The 15,787-nt window shown below is 33.0% G+C and overlaps 4 protein-coding genes across 5 annotated transcripts; 1 reads left to right on the forward strand and 3 right to left on the reverse strand.

Moving 5' to 3' along the window:
* Window positions 1-7: 7 nt before the first annotated feature.
* Window positions 8-1,598, reverse strand: LOC18038182. The gene is made up of 3 exons (XM_024182622.1): window positions 1,260-1,598; window positions 308-443; window positions 8-238 (listed from the first exon to the last, which is right to left on the reverse strand). The coding sequence occupies exons 1-3, from the start codon at window positions 1,328-1,330 to the stop codon at window positions 8-10; spliced, it is 438 nt and encodes a 145-aa protein (XP_024038390.1). The 5' UTR covers window positions 1,331-1,598.
* A 3,278-nt stretch (window positions 1,599-4,876) lies between these two features.
* LOC18038183 (glucosamine 6-phosphate N-acetyltransferase) lies at window positions 4,877-6,869 on the reverse strand. Of its 2 annotated transcripts, none has more exons than XM_006430136.2 (2): window positions 6,717-6,869; window positions 4,877-6,060 (listed from the first exon to the last, which is right to left on the reverse strand). In XM_006430136.2, the coding sequence occupies exons 1-2, from the start codon at window positions 6,804-6,806 to the stop codon at window positions 5,551-5,553; spliced, it is 600 nt and encodes a 199-aa protein (XP_006430199.1). In that variant the 5' UTR covers window positions 6,807-6,869; the 3' UTR covers window positions 4,877-5,550. The 2 variants fall into 2 exon arrangements, with proteins under 2 accessions (XP_006430199.1, XP_006430200.1); XM_006430137.2 differs by having other exon boundaries at window positions 6,722-6,788.
* Window positions 6,870-9,723: 2,854 nt separating this feature from the next.
* On the forward strand, window positions 9,724-12,172 carry LOC18038242 (iron-sulfur assembly protein IscA-like 2, mitochondrial). Its single transcript, XM_006430139.2, has 4 exons — window positions 9,724-10,053; window positions 10,541-10,671; window positions 10,773-10,881; window positions 11,647-12,172. Exons 1-4 carry the CDS (start codon window positions 9,865-9,867, stop codon window positions 11,710-11,712), a joined length of 495 nt encoding a protein of 164 aa, XP_006430202.1. The 5' UTR covers window positions 9,724-9,864; the 3' UTR covers window positions 11,713-12,172.
* An 82-nt stretch (window positions 12,173-12,254) lies between these two features.
* LOC18038243 (60S ribosomal protein L10a) lies at window positions 12,255-15,752 on the reverse strand. Its single transcript, XM_006430140.2, has 5 exons — window positions 15,622-15,752; window positions 14,528-14,753; window positions 13,441-13,609; window positions 12,740-12,945; window positions 12,255-12,595 (listed from the first exon to the last, which is right to left on the reverse strand). Exons 1-5 carry the CDS (start codon window positions 15,750-15,752, stop codon window positions 12,542-12,544), a joined length of 786 nt encoding a protein of 261 aa, XP_006430203.2. The 3' UTR covers window positions 12,255-12,541.
* Between the last annotated feature and the right edge of the window lie 35 nt (window positions 15,753-15,787).

The raw sequence follows: 15,787 nt of genomic DNA on the forward strand, positions 1-15,787 counted from the left end.
GGGGTTTCTACCAGAAAAGAAAATATGCCAACCCATCTCTGTCTTGCTTATTTAAGTTGACCCACTCAGAGTTTCTAATGGATTTCCCCACGAGGGAGTCCTCCAAGCTTTTCTCCACTTGATTTATTTGCTCTCTAATGGCTCCAATAAACTGAGTATGTCGAACAATCACATCCTCTGTAGTTTGAGATTTGTTCATAACAGCCGACAAACTAACCGCTTTTTCAAAATCTTCCAACTGAATATAGAAAACAGCCTAGATAAGATAACAAAAGCAACAAACTGAAAGTTTGACAATAACTAATACCTGCCATTTTGTGGTTTCAAGTATTGTCGCAAGATCACGCCTATGATAATTTACTGATGTTAGCAACCTTGAGTCTGGATGTTCAGCATGAACAAGGCCTTGCTCGTGCAAAAGAAGGCGGTATACGGACTCCATCCTAAATATAATTGTAGTTCAAGAACATACACTTCTTATAAAATTCAAAATGAACAACATATCAGAAAATTATCAACCAGATTAATATTCCCAGAACCATTAAATTACCCCCCGTGAAGTTACTAATCACTCTTCAAAAGAAGAAAGTTGAACAAACTTTAATGGCTTCCCAAAATAAGAAAGCTAAACAAACTACAATTTTGCATTAACTTTGAATAAGACAAATCCAAATGCAACTTCTTTTACTTTTCAGCTCAAAGCTTGAATGTATTTTCATTTTTTTCCCAAAAAAAGGAAAAAAAAAATTCTAGCTTGCATTATACAATGACACAACAAGCAAAGTACTATAACTATAACCTCAGTAAATATAGTTTGAGAAATAAAGCACAAAATCGAATATGGATTTAGATAGAAAAGTTACTCATGCTTCACTAGCTATAACCATTACAAAAATATAAAGATTAACCCAAACACATAAAAGGTTTATTTCCTAAACCCATTACTTTTGCATGAAAGCTAACAAACAGATATGAAATCCATCATTAGGGAATTTTTAAAAATCAAAGAAAAATAATGTTTCCCAAAAAGTAGGAATAAAAATTGCGCCAAAGAAAAAAAAAAGCAACTAAGCCAGTTCTTAACAACCATTCTCCATTATCTCCAAATATAAACAGACATACATATTCTACGAAACCCAGAAATCAATTCATCAAAAGGATTTGAAAAGCACTTTAAAAGCTAAATTCGAGAGTTTTTGCTCCCAAAAAGCAACAAAAAGTACTTTCAAAAGGCTTTTTGAAAACAAAAAAAAACTGACCTGTCGGTGGAGTCTTGAACAACTTCGGCTGCTGAAAAGAGCGGGTCGGATTCCCATTTGTGCAAACTCATTTCGTTATGACTGAAAATCGCAATATGTGCAATTTGATATTGGTGTCCGCTTCAAATATTTACATATTTGAAAAAAGAAATGTTGATTTTGAGCTTCAAAAACTTTTTTTTTTTTTTTGCTTACTTTTGCTATAATACTGCAGTAGGATGAAAATTTCTCTTTTCTATTTGTCTTAAAATTTTCTTAGGGTTTTACAGAACTTGAAATTGGTGCAGAACGAAGGACGAAGAACAATGAAGTTCGTTGAGGCGCTTTTGGTCTTTTCATTTGTGATGGCATTGATACGGTTTGAAGTCAACCGATTGGCGTCTGCCACGTACCACCTTGAGAACCTTTTTATTTTATTTCCTTTTATTTTTTTATATTTTTTTTATAGCTTTTCTCTCCCCTGCTATTTTGGATTTTTTTTCTTTTAAGATTAATACAGTAATAACAATGGATTTATTGTTAGATTTGGCATGATTAAATCAACTTAAAATATTTATTAATTCATCATATCATTCAATGGATCAATTTGGTTGAGATATGGGAAAGTGTAATACTATTAAAAGCTTTCTCCATACAAAATTACCATAATTATTACTTCATTAATTTGTTGTTAATTAATAATTATCATTATTATTATTATTATTATTATTATTATTATTATTATTATTATTATTATTATTATTATTATTATTATTATTTTGGTTTTGCCCTTCTACTGATGGAATGACCTTTAAGATTTGGCGTAATAATTTGAATGCTTAGACAACCTAAAAAGCTAATCAATCTTATTGACTTACAGATCAAAGAATCTATAATGGGAAATTTTCTCATTTCACCACTTTTCAACTTTTAATATAAAAAAATACCTTATTTTAATTTTTCTTAAAATAGCAACCACTTACAAAGTTCTGAGACTAAATTACCCTTAAATTCTCAAAATAAAATACACAAATATTTTGCCCAATATTATCAAACTCCCAAACAACAGCCGAACATCTACACCCACCACCAAAACACTCCTCATTTCACATATCCCACATTATTCAACTATCACTCAACCTCCCTTTTATTTATCTCACAATCATCAAATTAATATATTTATTCAAGTATTGAAGACAAAATCAAGCAACAAACTAAAGAATAATAAGAAGTTAAGGTTAGTATTTCTTCAATCTTTATCTCTTATTTTGTGATTGGGTTTATACAACAGATCAGCTGCTCATTTTATTACAATGTGAGTACATTAAATGATTAATATGAGGTCATAAATTTTTAAATTAGTAAAATTTTGGCAAAATCCGACGAAAATGAGTTTTGAACGATGTTAAAGACGAAACCCAGAATCCAGGCGACAAGTACTTATCGCCCTAGCGACAAAACTGTCACTCAAGCTTAGAATGACTTGTCGCTCAGGCGACATGTACATGTCGCCTGGATTTTGGTATTCGTCACTTGGGCGACGTATTAATATACAATTCTGTCATCTGGGCAATAATGTTGTCACCCAGATCATCCGAATTTGTTGATAATTAGTTATTTATTTAATATAGTAATGTTATTGTTTGCAGTGTTTTTAATATAAAGTAGTATTATTATTTTACATCAGGTTAATGGAGTCGATAGTTCTTAAGATGTATTTTGATGGAGCGTGGGAGACTTTGGAAGATGGTAGTATGGAGTATGAGCATGGAAAAGTTACTGCATTTTGTTTCCAAAAGGATGCAACATTTGAACATTTTATTACAAGGTTATATGGAATTCTCAAGAAAAGTCCAGATGAGTATTCCCTCACAGTAAAGACAAATGTGAAATTAACTCATGCGACGCAACCCATTGATTCACTGCCTATAGACATAGTGGACGATGAAATGGTGAGAGTGATTATGCGTATGAACTTTGATCCAATTAATTATGGGTGCACTCCTATTTATGTGACGACAACTCCTAAAGTTCCGATAGAGCTTCCTTTGATGCCATCAATTCAAACTTCAGCCTTTGAACACTACTCCCCATTCCGCTCCCATAATGATCCAATTGATGACAATATTATCAATACAAATGCAGATAATATGCATGCAGAAACATATAACATTTGAGTCGAAAATAGAATAAGGCAATCATCAACGCGTCTGTGTCATCTATGTTAGCGAAATAAAAATCATCAAACTTGTATTCTAATTCATTAAGCTTAAAGTATTGTGCTGCCACCAAAATATTGATCACGTATTCGCCAACTAAAGTGTTTTTTGTGCAAACTTTCCACATTGCCACATTTCAATCCTGTCACCAAGCACCATTCTTGAAGAGAGAAACGTAACATCTCATTGCCAATCCTAAACCACTTTTGGTACTCATCATCAACTTGTTTTACGACTAGTCTAAGCAACAAATAGTGTACAAGATTGCCGCTAAATCTAGGATCCCCCATGACCAGAAAATGACCAAAAATTTACTTTTTGAATAGCCCAAATTGACTATCAATTAACTTATTTTGTATATGCGTAGTGACAAAAATAAATCTCGTTAAATTTGAAACACAACTTGGAAAATTATCATCGATTGATATCTTCAGTGACCAGGGATGCATCTGCTTGTCGGACATATTTAAACAATAAATTACGACAGCATTATCATAAATATTTTAAAGAAAAAAATTGAAACAATCAGAAAACTTGGGCGACAACATGTTCAGTTGCTGTCGCCCATGTACCTACGTCGCCCGATACATGGGCGACACAATTTTGTCGCCTAGATTCAATTGATGTCGCCCAAAAAGCGGGTGACGCAGGTACATGGGCGACATCATGTATCGCCCAACCAAATCATGCTGTCACCTATTTACATGACTGGGCGACGCAAGCATGTCGCCCGCGTTGCTTAGCCTCTTACGCCATGCATGACCATTTGGTTGGATGATGGGGAGAAGCCGCCCGCCTTGCCCAAGCTTGACATGGCCAAATTTTAGGCAACACGGGCAACCATCCACGTTCTTGATTGGCCGACACACCAATCTTTTCTTTAACCTCAAAATAATTTTAAGTTTAAATTAATAATTTCTTAGAAGCATTTAAACAAACACTAGGTGTGCCATTTATTAAATATCTTAATCTTAAAAAAACTCTTATATTTTCATATCCAATACACATCCTAGTGATTAACTATGATCAATGATGAATCAAGCATGCAATTTTAACAAAAAAAATATTTTAAATTCATGAAAAAGATCAAGAAAGTACCTAAGCCACAGAAACCGTATGTAAAGAATCTTGTTGGAAGCAAAATAACTCACACACGCCACTGGAAGTGAAGGAAATTGCCGTTGGAAGTGAAGAAACTCGACGAAACTCAAGAAACACCGGAAGTGAATGAACTTCGTGTGAGCATATTTCGGGCGATGTTTTTAGGTGAATATTGGGCGAAATATTTGTGTGTTTTGTTTTGAAAATTTAGGGATAATTTAGTCTCAGAACTTTGTAAGTGGTTGCTATTGTAAGAAAAATTGAAGTGAGGTCTTTTTTTATATTAAAAATTAGAAAGTGGTCAATGGGAACATTTCCCATCTATAACAATGATAAAACAAGATTGTCTTTCTCCTTGTTTGAGGGCTCCTAAACAAAAGTATCATTATGAGCATAGAGTTTCTGAAATTTCAAAAGTAAACATTACAATTTTAACTAGTCATAGATCATGTTACAAGATAAATGCTAAAAATTAATCTATTTCAGAATCTATATTGTTTCCGTGAGCCCACAACATAAACAAATTTACAGGTCAATTCACTGACAGATTGTAAGGTACCAGCTGATGTGAATCTTTCCTGGACTTTCAAGCTAAGGGAAGAAAATCAAAAAAAAAAGCCATGCAGCAACTTGAGTCCTAAGGAGACAAACAGTTACCTTCGCCGATTCTGCCAGAAACTCCACAGGCAATGTGGTTTAGAGATTAAGACCATCATTTGTCAACTAAAAATCAACCAAAAATAAGAAAAAAAAAAACTTTGCATGGATACTAAAACTGGAAGAGAGGCCATAATTTGAGAAGAAATGCCAATGAGCTAATGAGCTAATGAGCTAATGAGATCATAAGAAATTTGTGCTATTGGAGGCGAGTTCAGAGTTGGAAACTCAGCATTCCAATTAGAAAAATTCTGCAGAACAATCTATCACTTAAGTAAGAAATTTGCACAGTTGGTGTTGTAAGTGAAAATGATAGCATCAATGACAAATGTTTCTCAAACGAAGTACATTGTCATGTGAATCCCTTTCTGCTTCAAACCACATTTTTCATAGAACGCTTTGTTGTCGAGACTGCAATCAAGAATTGCCTTATAACATCCCACAGCATGAGCATGGTCGGTAAGGAATTTGATAATCTTTTTACCTAATTGCATTCCTCGAGCACTTGCATCAACCACAACATCTTCTATGTGCCCAACCTTTCCACAGTTCCTCAGAAACTTCTTTTCGATGAATATACTCCCAGTTGCAATAATTTTCCCAGAACGATCATCTTCAATCACACAAACAATATGGTCATCACCATAGGAGCTCAGCTCTAGAAATCGTTCTTCGAATTGCTTGTCAGATACAGAATCACAAACACTGAGTTGTTGCAGAAGCTCTATGAAACCCTTGCTTTTGTCAGTAATCTCTAATTTTCGGACTTGAAACCTGTTTTCTCCACCGGATACATCAGCACTCTGCATCCTTTTCAGTGAGAACTTAATTGTCTGCTTAATTTCCTAGCAGATGAAAACATCCATTCAAATCAACAAGAATAGAGCATTTGATCTGTTCAAAGGAAAAGGCTTTTTTTTTTTTGAAACACAGAGAAAAAGGCATACAAATGATGAAAATAAATAAATATGATGTAATACTTTAATCTTTCTTAACTTCCTCTAACCGTGACATATAGAATTGAACTAGCACGCTAGGAAATCTTAGTGTCAAAATTCAAATCAACGCACCCTAATCATAATCTACTACTACCAAAACCCACAACAAATAAAGCTTATCATGTAATCTAAAAATCAAGAAAGGTACTACAATCAAAGGTTAAGCTTCTGTATAACCCTAATAAAGTAAGTTCTTTCTACGAAATGCTACAGCAACTGAGTTATGTCTCCGTCATCTGTAATTTCATTGCCTAATAAGCTTGATAGAACTTACAAATTATAAGGGTTTATGCAAAAGGAAAAAGCAAGTTGGTTGAAAAAAAAAAAAATTAGAAAAAGGGTAGCAGCATGACAAAAGCAAGATCAGTTAAACAACAGAAAAGCATGAGCATGGAAATTGATATCAGGACAATTGAAACGATCAGATCAGATCAGAACTGAAGCATTTTGAACAGGCAAATAATCAAAATCAACGGAAATGCAGATGCAGTGAAATGACTCACCGTACCCTTGGATCCACGATCGACTGTTCGATGAAATGACGATTGGAGAAGCAGACGAAGCGTTCCTATTAAGCCAGATATTGAGGCCATCGGCAATTTGGCAACACTCACAAGCACTTACTCGCTTCTGTTCAGTTAATTATCAATAAAGTCACCATGTTTGATAAAATTACGCAGGAACCCACAGCAATAGAATATTTAGGATCACTTGTAATTACGTATCAAGCTAAGATCAATGACACCTTTTAAGTAATTAATAAAACTTAAATTAAAAATTACAAAATGAAAATTGAGAAAAAAAATGAAAAAAAAAATTAACTGTTATTAAATATTTATTGACTTGGCTCTCCTTTCTTTTCTTTTCTTTTTTTAACTTTATTCTTATTGGTGCGCTACACAAGCTCTACAATACATCTCCATCACTTTAGCTCTTATAGTGCGTTTACTTCATGAAATGGGAATTAGGTGGAATGAGAATGGACTGAGAATTGAATGGGCTGGAATGAGAATGAGATTTCAATGTTTAATTGGTAAAAATAAATGGGAATGAGAATGTGGTGGAATGCCATTGATGTGTTTACTTGGTAAAATAAATGGGAATGAGAAATTGGAATGAGAATCAATTTATCAAAATGCCCATAGTATTAATAATTAATAAAAATAATTAATTTATCATTATTAACAATATTATCATTATTGTTGTTATTATTACTATTATTAATTATTATTAATATTATCATTATTAACATTTATTATTATTATTATAAAATTTTATTAACTTTATTATTTTAGTTATTATTAATTATTGTTATTATTATTTTTATTAATATTATGAGATGTGCTGTCTAGAACTTATCTGTAAATTAAATAGGGAAGCAAAGTTAGTAGTGTTTTTTTTTTTTTGTAAAGTACAAGCTTTAAAAAGAAAAAACAAACAAAACAACCCTTCAAGATAAATGGACTATCTTTGATTTTATTTTGCTTTAGCTAATGGTCGTTCAGTTTTTTTAATTTTAGTTTTATAAATGGTCTCTTTATCCATATATATAAATATTATGAGAAAAATAAATATTTCAAATAAAATGTATCACATATAACACATACATTTTTTAGATTATTGGACCAAATTTAGACTGAGCCTAACGAAAGGGCAAGATATCATATTCCTATATAAATACCAAAGTATATGTATATTCAACATAGTATATACTCGTACTTAAGCATGATTTTCAAATTAAAGTTATTTTTTCCTTAGTTTTACCCAAATATACGAATAACTTATTTTTAGTGTTGGAAGAAAACAAATATGTAAAAAATATATGAATAATTTAAATAACTTATTATTATATTTAATTGTTAAAAAACAAACAATCTCTTCCTTTTATGAAAATCATGTAAAATTCAACTTAATAGATAATGTGTTGTTGTCCAGTAAAATAAGAAGATGTCTTGTCGTCCAAGCATAAATAAAGTAAACGACGAATTGTTTTTCTCAAAATAGAAATGACATGTCACAGTTAGTATACGCTAACGCATATTGTATATGCTTGTCGTTCATGTAAATGATGTGCATGCCACATCGTTTACTTGTAAAACCAAATAATGTCATGTCATTCTTAGATAAAATGAAAAATGACGGGTCATCTTTAAAATTTAAAATATTGGGTGTAATGTCATTGAGGAATAGACAGCTTGCCATGTCTAAAGCGAAATTTTACGATAGTTAATTTTTTGAAAAAGAAAAAAAAGAGCATAGTTTCTCCATCAACATATATCAATATTATGAGAAAAATAATTATTTCAAATAAAATATATCACATATAACACGTACAAATATTTAGATTATTAGAACAAATTTAGAATAGATCTAATGAGAGGGTAAGAGATGATTTTCCTATAAAAATCCTAAAGTACATGTATATTCAACATAGTATATATTCATACTTAGGCATGATTTTCAAACTAAAGTTTGTTTTTTCCTTAATTTTCCCCAAGTATACGAATAACTTATTTCCAGTGTTGGAGAAAAAACAAACATGTAAGTATATGAATAATTAAAATACTTTATTATTCTATTTAATTGTTAAAAGACAAACGATCTGTTGTTTTCATTAGTATCATGTGGACTTCATTTTAATAGATGAAGACGTCCTGCCGTTTACGTGATAAAGTAAATGCGGGTTGTTTTACTCAAAATTCAAACGATGGATCATAAATAGTTTGTGTGCCAGCACATACCATTTGTGCTTCACGTCTATACAAATGCCGTGAATGTCATGTCATTTATGTTTATTTCAATAGAACGTCTTGTCATCTTCATATGAAATGAAAAATGACGAGTCATCTAACACCTACTTGTGAATTAAAATTGAAAATATTATGTGTAATGTTATTGAAAAATGAATGGGTTCTCATGTCTAAAGTAAAGTTTTACGATGGTTGATTTTTCAAAAAAGAAAAATGGAGATGCATAGTTAGTGGTTCTTTTTTTCCAATTTTTTTTGCAAAGTACATGCTTTAGGAAAAAAAAAAGGGCATTTGCACAAATGGGCTACCTTTGATTTTATTTTGGCATGGTTAAAGGTCTTTTTATTTTCTAATTTTAATTTTGTAAATGGTCTTTCTTTCTACATATATTAATAATTTGATGCAAATAAATACTTTAAATAAAATATATCACATATAATATGTAAAAATTTTATATTATTGGACTAAATTTTGAATGAGCCTAATGACAAGTAAGAAATCATTTTTCTGTATAAAGCCCAAAGTGTGTGTATTCATACTTAAGTATAATTTTTAAATTACTAGTTTTTTTCTTAATTTTACACAAATATACAAATAACTTATTTTCAGTTTTCTAGAAAATAAACATGTAAATAAATATATGAATAATTGAAATAGTTTATTATTCTGTGGAATAATTTAAAATTAGAAGAACAATAAGGGGTGAGATGAAAAATTGACAAAAATAAGTTGATGTGGATGTGCAAGGTTGCTTGGCAGGCACAAGCCTTTCCAAACTTGCTGTTGAAATTTCATCCCCATGTCGAAGAAGCAGCCAGAGAGAAACCGAAATAGAACGGAACTATTAAAAACCGACCGTTGGATGATTCTCTGAAGAGAAACACAGCAACAAACGAACGACATGTCGAGATCGCTGATTCAACGCCTTGTCCCATACTTTGCTGCTCGACTACGACAAAACCATAGGCTTCTCAGCTCATCTCCTTCTTCTGCTGCTGCCGCTCTTAACGAAGCTTCTTCTTCTCCTTCATCTTCTGAGTCTCCTTCCCCTTCTTTAGATTCCATTCACATGACTGATAATTTCATCAAAGTACGCTTTTTTTTCCTTTATTTATTGTCATTTCATGAATATTTGTTGTGGATGAATTATTATTAAAATTTTAATTTGTCTTAGGTATCTGGGCATTTCATGTTATGACCCTGATTATGTTCGTTTTTACAAACAATTGGGTGCTGATATTTTCATTTTTTTTCGTTCTTAAAATAGTTATATTGGCTTATTTCACACAATTAATCAATTCGCATTTCATGTTATGAACCTGATTATGTTCTTTTTTACAAACAATTGGGTGCTGATATTGGCTTATTTCACACAATTAATCAATTCTAGAGCTTTAATTATGTACATTTGTACTCTATGTTTACTTCGATTATTTGTGTGGGTGCCCATCATAGATTGTGATGTACAAAAATCCTGTTTTTGTTTTCTGATTATTTGTGCATCTGATCTTCATGATGCATATGTTTGCTGTTATTTGTGTCATATAATATTTGTTAACTTTAGTTATCCCTTGCAGAGAATGAAAGAACTCCAAGCCAGTGAAACATCAGACAATAAAGCTATGCTTCGGTTGGGTGTGGAAACTGGTGGATGTTCTGGTTTCCAATATGCTTTTGATTTGGACTATAAAATCAACCCTGATGACAGGTCTTTCCCACCAATTTAATTAAAAGATTCCACTTCAAAATTATTGTTGATCAGCTTCTAGTTAGTTATGCTTCTTACTCATATTTGGTAATGACCTGCAGGATTTTTGAGAAGGATGGAGTTAAATTGGTGGTTGATAATATTTCATATGATTTTGTAAAGGGGGCAACTGTTGATTACGTTGAGGAGCTGATCCGCTCTGCATTCGTGGTAAGGCATTTTCTCCTGTTGTCTGTGTTTACATTTGTTATTTTTAGCAGTTCTCTTTAGTACCTAAGAACCTTGATTGAAATTCTTTTAGTTGGTAAGCTATCTTGTACAATAGGTAAGAATTCCATCTGAGGATTGCGTTTCCCAGAAGTATCTCCATTGCTTGTGGGATACCTACTAACATTTTCTATGCAAATCCTTGACAAGAGGCCTTGGTGGTGTACCACTTGATTTTTCCCTCCCTTTAACCCATCAAATTGCATATGAACAAGACCATACCGTACAGTTTACTTTGCAAAGTACTATTTGGTATTATTTTGAAAGTGAATATCAGTGATACATACGAACACTATACTTGATTTTTTTTATCATCTACGATATTTCTTCCAAACCTTCAACTTGTATCAAACATGCTTTGAACACCAGCACTGCCTTAGAAAAACAAGGCAAAAACACTTGCAGGAAAACATAAGAATGATGATATTATGCATTTTGATGATTAACTGGTGAGATGAATATAATTTTAATTGTTAAAGAGGAAATAAACTTATGTCGTATACAGACACATGTCTACAGCACCTCCATACAAAACGGAGTCACAAGTAAGCCCTACCTTTCTTGTATTATGCACTTGTATAAACTTATGATGTTACCTACCAGCTATGTCGTAAGACTGCTTTCTGTGATCAAATTTATGTTTTACTTCTTGCCAGTTTTTCGAGGGGTCAAAGTCTTATCTTTAAAATGTCTTGTGCTTTTGTCCAGGTGAGTACAAATCCTAGTGCAGTGGGCGGATGCAGTTGTAAAAGTTCCTTTATGGTGAAACAGTAGTTTTTCCCATTCCATGAACCATGATACCATACTTTTAATTTGGCTGAGAGACTATCTAAGTTTTGCTATAATGGATCTTTGAATCAACTTTTCTACTTCAATTTTTTCCATTACAATTCATTTGAATCAGATCCATCTCTGTAATTTTTCCCCCTTTTTCTGCGACATATGTATCTCTACTATATCATTTGGTGTCTGAAGCATGTGCCGCTTATCTATCAACAAGGAATGTCATGTTCAGACACGTGCCATCTTCACACTACATCACATTTGCGGATCAAGAATTGAATTTATATTGTACTATTTCTCCTTAGCTGTTTGTAGGCAACCATGATCTGCTGCTGCCATGCTGGCAAATAATAGCAGGAACTGCAAGATTGGTTTCGATGAGATACCAGTCCAAAATCAGTGTAATGATTTTCTAGTGGCTAACATAGTGGAATTTTGAAGTACATCTTCATTGTAAATGTGCACTTTATATATACATGTACTGTTGAAAAATAATAAGCATCAACAAAGTGCCTTATAGAGATAACATCTCAATTTTATCAGATCTTATGATCCCACAAATTGGCACAAAATTTTTTCCACAAGAGTTCATTCTGGAATTTCAAGCAATAATTTGTCTGCGACAAAATCATATAAAAGGGCATTATAAAAGAAGGAAGTGTATGAAATGGACAAATTTGAAAAAAAAAAAAATTCTGAAATGTGGTCCTGGTTCAGCCACAAAAGAATCGACTGCGAGATCAAAATCGAAAGCCAATTGAAAAGAATGTCCTACATCTAGTTCAAAATTGTTTTCATGTTCCTGGGAAGCCAATGATCTTTAGCAGATGCGTTGTGGTCTCCCCATGGTACTCTTCAGGTGCAAACATCTTACCTGTTGTCACGTAAACCAAACACACAAAAATAAGAAACCTATGATTTCATATGTGATAATTGTCAAAGCTCAAGCATTGTAGATGCAATACATCATTTTCGCAAGTCAAATGATTTAAATTGACACGGGGATTAATGAAATTACATTTTGCCAATTTTTCTTCAGTAATGAAACATGGAAATTAACACTGAGCTGCACATTCTGGAAAACCTGCTTCTCCTCCATACTGCAATTACCCACAGCAACACCCATACAGAGAACTTTCTTAAGTTGAAACTTCACCACGGCTTTTGTTTCATTAACTTTTGCTTCCAGGGACTCTTGATGAGTCACCAGTGTTGGGAACTTCCCTGCATCCACAAAGTCACAGATGTAAATATGAAGCCAGAAACAAATATAACATCCAGACGGATGTTTAGACCATCCAACATTTCATTACTAATCAGAATAATACATTCACCAAAACAATGCCAAAATTTTAAGTTCAGAACCTAGACCTCACAAATATAAATAGCAAATATATCTGGGCAAAACAGTTCAAGAACAACCAAAGACACTCCTCTCATTGAACAAAAATAATAAATGAAACAGAAACTCATTTCCACAACTCAATAAAGTAGAAATTCACAGCTTGATTTATGCAGATAATGTAAAACAAATGATTACTAGCTTATGGATCAATTTTGCAAGGAAAAAGTTTTCTGGAGCTACTTGTAGGAATTAACTAGATCCCTACCCACCAAAACCTTATTTGATTTCTAGCTCTTGATCCACAGAAGACTAAGTGTCGAAGTTAAATTTCATTTAGGATAATCAACAATCAAAGTTATCACAAATATAACTACTTGCCTGCCTTGTTGAGCCAGGCCCCAAAAGACGAGGAATCTGCTTGATGACAGCTTCAGATGCTAAGAAGGCATGATATTTCTTGGCCAGCTTCTTAACAAGTTTTTTGTTCTTGTTAAGCTTCTTGAGTGCTTCCACATCCATGTAGTCCATACCGATTTTCTCAGCCTATGGCAAAAGAAGACAAGCATTACACAAAACAGAAATGCCGCGTAATGATCGGTCGCTGATCCGGTCCCAAGAAAGTGAATAGTGCAAGCACATAACAATCTAGCTGCAAACTACATACCGAAACTTTTCTTTAACTATATCAGCAGGGCAAAATGCAACACTTTCCTACTTAAGGGTACATAACACTGATAACAATCTAGCTGCAAACTACATACCGAAACTTTTCTTTAACTATATCAGCAGGGCAAAATGCAACACTTTGCTACTTAAGGGTACATAACACTGCAGTTTTTGGAAAAGAAAACAATAATCATAAATAGAAAATCGAGCATATTTCACTAACTTCTCTGACAGTATGAGCTAATTACAAGCTTTGCATGATTGAAATACCCTAAATATATGAACTATTTTTTACACCAAGCAGAGAGCACATAATTACCCCAAGCTACACTTGCCATAAAGAATAGAAGTCCACATATATAAATGTCAGGGGCTAACAATTAGCGAATACGTGCATTTGACAATCCCATAAAACATTTCCTATTAGGATATAATAGGCTCCATAAATAAATAGAATCACATATTGGCAAGAACGCAAACTATGATGCGTTTGGAATTTATACAGGGGCATCGCTATAAGTATAAGACTTTTGCAATGTGAAACGTAAAACTTGCAACATCCAAGGTTACAAACATAAGTTACAAATTTAACGTTTCAGGTTGCAAAAATTCCTATAACAGTAAGAATATCCTGGCATAGTGGCTAAATCCAAATATCATAGAGCAAATTTACCATAGTCAAAGCAACGATAGAAAATGTCAGTTCAAGCCAATAGAATCCATTGGCATTGAGCTCTTTGATGACGTTATTCACAATTAACATGGATAGACTAAATAAATCACCAAGAAATTTACCTGTTCAACATGCTGGGCATCACCAAGCATGCACACTTTCATCATAGGACGAGGAATGTGGGGAAGTTTAACAGACCCACTGAAGCGCTTGTCCTTTTGAGGATCATAATTCTTCAACCCAATTTGAAGCTCAATGGTTTCAACAAAGTTGCGGTTTTTTTCTTTTGCGTCCCCACAGATAGTGGAGACCGCCTCTCTCAGCACCTCACTCGATAGTTTACTACTGCTAATTCAAATTACATTTGTCACGCATAGTCACAAATAAAATGGTAAATATAAAAATAAAAATGCAGTGCAAAAAGGAATGAGCACCTTATGGTCGCTGCTACTTAATTAGAATCTGCCGTTGCTGTAAAATATAAAATACAATAAAAAGGATATTAAATGCAATGAGAATGAAATAGTTTTTCAAAGGTCACGGCTCACGAGCGAGCGGAAGAAAGAGTGAACCTGCAACGGGGAGTTACGAAGAAGGCAGCCGAGGGAGGGAGAGCGGGCAAACTTAACCACCAAGGGATAAAACGGGAAGCTTCAACAAAACCCTAGTCACGTGCTATAAGCTTTCGCACGTGCTGTTTTACACCCCTCGTGTAGTGTCTGTTCGGTTCTGTTTTCAGAAACGGGTTTTCATTCTCGAAAATAAAAAAGTGTCTTGAAATAATTGACAACAACATGTGTTGCTTTTAGCACCCTTTAATATTTTGATAAGACTGATCTACTAATGTAATTGTAATTAAAGTTTAATTAAACTATCTATATTTTCCTATTCAAATTCTATAGTTTTATTTTTCTGTAAATTCTACAGTCATCAACAATGCAATTTTTTTTTTTAAATCAACAGTCAATTTAATTGAGTTGCACAAACTTATAATATTCTATTTTCCTTCCTCCTTGCAAATTAAATTATTTTAACATATGAAGACTTATTAATTATTGGCAATTCAAATCTTAGAAGTAATTATATGAATAGAGAAGAAAAGATTGTACAATTAGACTTAATTTATTTTTAAATGTAATTTAAGAGGAAAAGTGCTTTCATCAGGATACTGAAGGGTGTTAAAACAAAAATCGTTATTTACCCATAACCGACTCACTTCTCAATCTCACTCTTGTCTTTTGTATTTCCCCCGACCCAATTAAAACGTGTAGTAGTTCCTTTCTTGAGTTTCTTCCGCTGAAACAATAGGGGTCGTCTACTTGTTTCTCTTTCTCTTCTCCGAAGCATGGAATCAGCAATTGAGGAGCAGAGAGTCGTTCACT

This window comes from Citrus clementina, unplaced genomic scaffold, assembly GCF_000493195.1.
Source record: "Citrus clementina cultivar Clemenules unplaced genomic scaffold, Citrus_clementina_v1.0 scaffold_6, whole genome shotgun sequence".
NCBI lineage: Eukaryota > Viridiplantae > Streptophyta > Magnoliopsida > Sapindales > Rutaceae > Citrus > Citrus x clementina.

Excerpts from the sequence above, each read along its gene's own strand:
- LOC18038182 (XM_024182622.1), bottom strand. The coding sequence starts at position 1,330 with ATGAGTTTGCACAAATGGGAATCCGACCCGCTCTTTTCAGCAGCCGAA. Across the intron at positions 444-1,259 it reads GTTCAAGACTCCACCGACAG|GATGGAGTCCGTATACCGCC; the intron begins GTCAGTTTTTTT and ends AATTATATTTAG. Across the intron at positions 239-307 it reads TTGAAACCACAAAATGGCAG|TTGGAAGATTTTGAAAAAGC; the intron begins GTATTAGTTATT and ends TTCTATATTCAG.
- LOC18038183 (XM_006430136.2), bottom strand. The coding sequence starts at position 6,806 with ATGGCCTCAATATCTGGCTTAATAGGAACGCTTCGTCTGCTTCTCCAA. Across the intron at positions 6,061-6,716 it reads ATCGTGGATCCAAGGGTACG|GAAATTAAGCAGACAATTAA; the intron begins GTGAGTCATTTC and ends TTCATCTGCTAG.
- LOC18038242 (XM_006430139.2), top strand. The coding sequence starts at position 9,865 with ATGTCGAGATCGCTGATTCAACGCCTTGTCCCATACTTTGCTGCTCGA. Across the intron at positions 10,054-10,540 it reads TGACTGATAATTTCATCAAA|AGAATGAAAGAACTCCAAGC; the intron begins GTACGCTTTTTT and ends TATCCCTTGCAG. Across the intron at positions 10,672-10,772 it reads AAAATCAACCCTGATGACAG|GATTTTTGAGAAGGATGGAG; the intron begins GTCTTTCCCACC and ends AATGACCTGCAG.
- LOC18038243 (XM_006430140.2), bottom strand. The coding sequence starts at position 15,752 with ATGCTTCGGAGAAGAGAAAGAGAAACAAGTAGACGACCCCTATTGTTT. Across the intron at positions 13,610-14,527 it reads ATGCCCAGCATGTTGAACAG|GCTGAGAAAATCGGTATGGA; the intron begins GTAAATTTCTTG and ends CTTTTGCCATAG. Across the intron at positions 12,946-13,440 it reads TGGCTCAACAAGGCAGGCAA|GGAAGTTCCCAACACTGGTG; the intron begins GTAGTTATATTT and ends TTGTGGATGCAG.